Source organism: Austrofundulus limnaeus, unplaced genomic scaffold (genome assembly GCF_001266775.1).
Source record: "Austrofundulus limnaeus strain Quisiro unplaced genomic scaffold, Austrofundulus_limnaeus-1.0 Scaffold55, whole genome shotgun sequence".
Lineage (NCBI taxonomy): Eukaryota > Metazoa > Chordata > Actinopteri > Cyprinodontiformes > Rivulidae > Austrofundulus > Austrofundulus limnaeus.
The window spans coordinates 67438-74499 of record NW_013952457.1 but is presented as its reverse complement, the minus strand read 5'-3'; the positions used below and the strand labels follow the sequence as shown (position 1 = coordinate 74499).

Here is a 7062-nt window from a genome sequence, read left to right as displayed (position 1 = left end):
ATTTTGAAAATCCATTTGTGCATGAGGATTAACAAAGTGTGCCGCGATCGATGACATGTAAAGTCTTAAAACATTTACTGTACATTCATTTGTTTCTCTGCTTTGTATACCAAATGACTTCAGTCCAGTAAAAGAGGCCGAACTCATTAAGCTAATGGAGCGCTGCAGAGTGGGCTGGACCTGCTGCCACTGCCCCACACCTGCACCTCATTTATAAATCACCAGAGAGCTGAACGTCTCCGACACGCCGCCGCTTCAATCAACCTCGCCATCTGATACTTCCTCCACTCGGCGCCTGTCACATGGAGCCAGCTTTGTGAAAAGGCTGTTTTGACAGCTAAAATCACAGCTGCCAGGAGACAATAAACAGCGTGATCATGACTGTGCTTTCAAAAAGACATTCAGCATTCTGCCTGTGTAATGATGGCATTAATTTCTGCTTTTTTTCTTCAGCAACTAATTTTAGTTTACAATATACAGTGGGTAAAATAAGTATACCATACAAAGAAATCAACCATAAATGTCCAGAAATGAAGTTATTTGTAATAATGTGGAATGGCACAGGGAAAAAGTATTGAACACATGAAGAAAGGGAGGTGTAAAAAGGCATGGAAAGMCAAGACACCAGCTGAACTCTCTCTTCTCAAGGATGTATAATGAGACTCAAGAAATCTCATGAAGACACAACAAGGGACAAGATAAGATAAACTCTTTATTGTCCACCAAGGTGGAACTTGTCCTTTGGCTCTCCAGCCATAAAACACATTCATACAAAACACGTATATACAATCATAACTTCAAATAAAAACAAAAAATAAAAACCTTTAACGTATCATCAATGGGAGATTGTCATTTAGTTTGGTTGAGAATGGTTATTGCATTGGGAATAAATGATTTTTTGTAGACGTTCTTGTTTTCTAGAGGGACCCTAAAACGCCTTCCTGAGCTCAAAGGTTCAAACTACTCATTATGTCAATGAGACGAATGCTCATGGAGACACAAGGAGGTACAATGAGACTCAAGGACACTCACGGAAACTTGAGGAAGCACAGGAGGCTCAAGGAAGTAGACTCAAGAAATCAGAGGTACAAAGACACTCAGGAAGACAGGGAGGCTCAAGGAGGTACAATGAGACTCATGTTCACAGAGACTTGAGGAGGCACAAGGAAGTAGACTCAAGAAAATGGAGGGGAGACTTGGGAAGGTACAAAAAGATTCAAGGCAACAGGGAGGCTCAAGAAGACTCATTGGGGTAAAATGACACTCAAGGAAGCACAAATGAGACTAAGAGGTACAAGGAGACACAAGAAGGTACAATGAGAACTAGATGTGTGAGAACACACGTTGCTCCACTGAGTGGATGAAGCCTGATCAACTATGGACCGGGGCTGATGAGAGAAGGGGAAGGTGAGACAGGTAAGACAGAGCAGGTGTAGGTGGGCATGGCAGACTGACTGAAAAACCATTGAAGAAAAAAAAACAGACAGGTGGCACAGAGCAAACAGAATAACACACATAATAAACAAAAATCAACAGCTCAGAAAATGACAATAATTTCATTTACTTGAAGTTTAATTAGCAAGAGACAATGAAAGAATATGTCAGATCTGCACTGCAGTCACTGCAGCACCTGATATGTTATAAAACATTAATATTCATATTATTAAATGATATTAAAGTTATTATTGACTGCTGTCAGTATAAACGGTTCAATGTTTGTTATGGCTCAGCTCCTTGCAGTGTTGGAAAGCCTTTTTTTTTTAGGAGGCTGTAATTTTTGATAGTGGTTGTAAGAGAGTGAGGGAGGGGAGGAGGTAATGTGACCCTCCTCCACCTCCTCCTCCACCACCTCCTCCTCCTCCTCCTGTCTGCGCCCTTCAGACAGCTGCTTGTTTCCTGTCCTCTGAGGACTGAGCTGCTCAGGAAACTCCGCACAGACCGACAGCTGATCGCCCGCTGCTGTGGCGAAGATGATGATGAAGAGGATGAGCCGGTCCTGTAGCGGATCACCTCCAGGTCTGGACCGATGAGGACTAAATGACACCGGCTGAAGGTAAAGCAGCTGTGGGTGGGACACGTGTTTCACATCCGGACCAGCCTCATGTCTACTTGATTAATTTTCTGATATTTTTATTTATTTATTTATTTATTATGTATTTATTTATTTATCGCTCATATTTCTGCAGAGTGAATAACTTTTCCCTCTTTGTTGCTCCTCCAATGCACCAAGCTGCAGAGCAGTGCGGCAGGAGCACTTTTTGCCTTTTCACCCCGCATCATTAACCCATTCATGCGTTCATTCATTAACCCCTCATAGAGTGAGCCAAGGACAGATCAGAACAAATTACAATAAAGAAAAGATCATTGTCGCCCGACGCCAAAAGCAAAGGCGGACAATCATGTCTTTTGCCCGTGGGTGTGTTTTGTTTCTCTGTCTGTTAGCAAAATATTTCCTAAAGAAAGGGACGGATTTTAATGAAACTCTCAGAAAGTAATCTCTAGATGAGCATCTACAACTGATTAACATAAGGAGTCTGACAAATTCAAGATGGCTGCCACAGCCAACCAAATTTTACCAACATAAAAATTATTATGACTCAGCCAATTCAGCATATACTGAGCTRAAATTTGGTTTGGTAGTAGATATGAGTCATCCCCAAACCACACTTTAAGTGTTAACAGACTGAGTGAAATCTGTTTATAAAACTTGAGCATTAACCATTACAGTAAACTCTGTCTGTTAGCAAAGTTTCTCCTAAACAAGTGGACAAATCTTAATGAAACTCTCAGAAGGTAATTATTGGAWATAAATCTACAACTGATTMAAATTTGGAGTCTGATAAATTCAAGCTGGTCGCCACAGGTAATCAAACCTTACCAATGCAAAGACGATTGTGACAGTCAGTTTAACAGATAAGCTGAAATTTGGTTTGAAAGTAGATAGGAAGCATCCCCAAAATATACTTTAAGTACTAATTGACTGAGTGAAATCTATTCATATAGCTTTGCCTTTAAGTGTTACAGTAATCTCTGTCTGGTAGAAAAATATCTTAGGAACCACTGGTTGGATCTTAAAGAAACTCTCAAAAGGTAATTAATGGATGTACATCTAAAGCTCATCACCTTTTACTATCACCCATCAAATACATCGTTCCATCAGTTGAAGTTATTGAAATTCTATGATTTTGTTGATTATTGTTTTTTATTGGTTATGTATCGGGCTCATAAAAACACATTACCTTCAAACATTTAATTACACTTTGTTAAAAGAGAGAGTTGTTATAATCTCAAAGGGATAGAGATGTTTGTCAAACCCAAATTTAGAACCAGTTTAAAGGAACGGAGTACTTCAGTCCAGGGTATAAGATTATGGAATAATCTGGAAGATGACATTAAAAATGCCAGATCAATGAGTATATTTAAGAGAATGATAACGAGTAATTTGCTGGAGAAATATGTAAATGTATGATTTGTTGTTCAAGGAGTTAAAACTTTGTTATTTTTTTACAAACTAAAGATTTTTTTGATTGAATTTATTTACAGTATTTGAGAAAAAGGGGCAGATATAATAAGATTTTTTCTTCTTCTGCTACCTTTCATTTAATTAAAGACTTGTATTTTTGTTGTATGTTGARTTTATGTTGTTTTTAAAGAAATTAATAAACTAACTGAACTGAACCATTTGGAGTCAACCCAATTCAAAATGGCCACCACAGTAAGAGCAATTAGTTGCATCCCCTGGTTATTTAAAGCATACCTGGTCTACCCTACACTAATTCCTCTTCCTTTATMTAAAAACAATGTTGATTATTTCTTCATGTTGTGTTCTTTAGAGCTTTAGGACGTCACTGTGGACAGTAGATCMTCCTTCAGTTTCTAACCTGGACACGATGGAAGCCTTGGCCTTAAGAAGAACCCTCATGGCAGTCCTGTCTTTGCTGTTAGCGGCGGTCAGAATCAGCGGGCACGAAAAGCCAGCCCGTCTGAACTGCAAGACCACTTGTGTATGTGCTAGCAACATCATCAGCTGCACCAACGCAAATCTGTCCACCGCTCCAGAAGACCTTCCACCACAAACAGCCGTCCTGGACCTCAGCTTCAACTCCATCACCAGACTACGCCACAAGTGGGCCCCTCAGAACCTGGGCAGACTGCGTAACCTGATACTCAGCAACAACAGGATGGACTTCCTGTCCACTGAGGCGTTTGTGCACGTGAGAAACCTGACCTACCTGGACCTTTCCTTCAACAGCCTCCGAATGCTGGACGAGTTGATCTTCGAGCCACTGGAGTGTCTCAAGGTTCTGCTGCTCTTCAAGAACAACATATCCCAGATTGACCGCTCCGCCTTCGAAGGCCTCAACTCCCTGCAGAAGCTCTACATGAGCCACAACCAGATCTCGCGCTTCCCCTTGGAGGTGCTGAAGGAGCAGAGCCGGCTGGGGACGTTCCGACTGCTGGACGTTTCCTCCAACAGGCTGAAAACCCTGCAGCTGCAGGAGCTTAAGGCTCTGCGCGCCTGGATCAAGAACGGCGTCTACTTCCACAACAACCCTCTGACYTGCAGCTGCGAGCTGTATGAGTTTGTGGCGCAGTGGCACCTCAAGAAGCTCAGCTCGGCCGTCGACTTCAAGAGCAAGCACACTTGTGTGATCCCAGGTGTGCACAGGGAAATGATGCTGATCCTGGATCTGGACAAGGCCTATCTGAACTGCAGCGAGGTCAAGGTTCTGAAACAGGAGGCCCACCTGGAGCAGTCCATCAAGCTGGACTGTGACACCAGGCAGAGGAACGTGATGAAAAGATGGGAGCTGCCGGAAAATACCTCCCTGTCTTTAGCCAATAAGACAGCTAAAGTTCTTAGCAATGGTAATCTTCAAATAGGGCCCCTGAGGTCAGAGCACTCTGGGTTGTACACCTGCTACGCTACAGGCGATTCCCTCAACGAGACTCTGCACATAACAGTGGTGGTGTTGAACTCCACCGTGCGTGGCGGGCTGGAGAACCTAAAAACAGCCTACACCACCCTGGTGGCGTGCCTGATCAGYGTGGTTATGGTCGTCATCTACCTCTACTTCACACCCTGCCCCTGCCGTCCGGGTCAGGGCGAAGAGAAGGACGACCCCGGAGAGAGCCCTCGCTCCTCCAACGTCAGCCTCGCCAAGGCTCAGGACGAGGCGGGGCAGTGGCGAGCCGAGGGCGGGGGCTTCCCCTACGGGTACGCAGCCCAGCCGGGACACAAGGGTCAGCTGGAGGAGAACGGGATGCTGAACCCAATAGGCGAGGAAGACGAGGAGTGGCACGAGAACAAGGGGAAGAAGAGGCGGAGGTCTGATGCAGAGTCAGTCAGCTCGGTGTGCTCCGACACTCCCATGGTGGTTTAAGACAGAATGCTGCAGCTTTAAATGTAAAAAAAAAAGCTTTAGTTGGCTCTTGCACTTAATAACACTGCAGCGATATATTGTGATGAAAGAGAATAATTTGCTCTAAAAACTGTGGTTCAAACGGGGCTTTTATCTTCTTATCTTCCATTTCCAACGAAGGCACTTAGGCGAGCTTTTAGGGCCACAAACACTTAGAAACCACTGAAAAGCGCAAGAGGCAAACCATAAAAAAACATTTTATCAAAGCCTTTGGTTGTATTTGCTTCTGAATATCCAAAGCCAACAAGTATTATTTTTTTCCAAGTGGTTAGTCATGGTGCCTGGTAATATAAAACTTTACAGATATTGGACTAAAAGTGCTGCGTGAAAGAGGCGTTAATTAAATGCAAAGTTTAAACATCAGTAAAAAAAATGTATTTATGCTGCATTTTTTTCCTATTTTTTGTTTGTACCTTTACAAAACGATGCCATGACAGAACAATCTTATGCAACTTAACCAGCTTTGTGATTATCTTCCACTACCRTATATAAAGGTGTTTTACTGTTAAGTGTGTTTTTGCTGTAACTGAGGCCTTTTTGATGGTGGTTCTAATATCGACTTTGACTAATTATCCAATTTTGCTCTGTTTAAACATAATTTTTTCACTTATCAATTTACTAAAAATGTTGTGCTTTTATTAACAAAATGAAAAATGTTCAAGATTTACTTCAAAGCTAAAGAACGATTTATACAACAGAGCATTCTCAGTCTCATTTACTGTAACTGTGAGTAATTTCATTGAGGAGTGATTTTGTCCTCTCAATGCAATTAGTACGCGCTCACTGTGAGGTCCACACGGGGAACATAAATGTACTTCATACCAGGCTGGATGGTTTATAGCTGCCGGGAAGCRCGGCCCAGGGGACAGAAACTGGATGTGAGCAGCATTTACAGAATGCTTTGGGGCTTTAGATCCCGACCCTGAGCAAATGAAGCAACAGAGCCGGCCAGGACGCTCACAAACACGATCAGAAATAGCAGCTCATGAAGCATCCAGCACCCTTAAAGCTGCATGACGCAGCTGAAAACAAAATGTTCAAGCTGCAGTTTTCAAACAGATGTCTTGGTGTTAGTTATATATCTGAGCTACTTTCACAATAAGTGGTAACTTTAACCAAAAAATGACTAAACTGTAGATGTAGCACTGTACTTTTACACTGTGAGATTACTAATGATGCATATTTTACTTTTTATGGTTTTAAGGTCATTTATATCTGTTGAACCTTAAACTTAGTAAAAGGAGTTTAAACTCTAAAAATGTTCCCCATGTTGTGATTATCTAATTAAAGAAACTGAATGTAGCTTGATGTCTTGTGTTTATTTTACTCTTCATGTATCTTTGTGTTTGTCATGCAGAGATCAGCCTGTGCATTAGGACCATTCACCACACACTTTATGTTAGCTCCCTCTGTTACTATTAACCTGACCTCCACTCAACCTCTAAAGGTCCGTGGTTGTTCCTGGCACCAAGCAATCAACAGCAGATCCTTTGAGCCCCGGAGGATGCGAGGACCTCAGTAGGCTGAGTTTGCCTCTCCAGCACGTCCCGCATGCCTCTCGGTTGAAGTGACAGAGGATTTAGTGGCCGAGTTAAAATCCATGCACGTGTTGCGTTCCGCAGAACATTCTTAAACTGTT

The 7062-nt window shown here is 42.4% G+C and overlaps 1 protein-coding gene across 1 annotated transcript; it reads left to right on the top strand.

The window, feature by feature from the left end:
* Positions 1 to 1745: 1745 nt before the first annotated feature.
* Positions 1746 to 6725, top strand: LOC106517972 (amphoterin-induced protein 1). The gene is made up of 2 exons (XM_014009027.1): positions 1746 to 2053; positions 3834 to 6725. The coding sequence occupies exon 2, from the start codon at positions 3891 to 3893 to the stop codon at positions 5382 to 5384; it is 1494 nt and encodes a 497-aa protein (XP_013864481.1). The 5' UTR covers positions 1746 to 2053; positions 3834 to 3890; the 3' UTR covers positions 5385 to 6725.
* Positions 6726 to 7062: the final 337 nt, after the last annotated feature.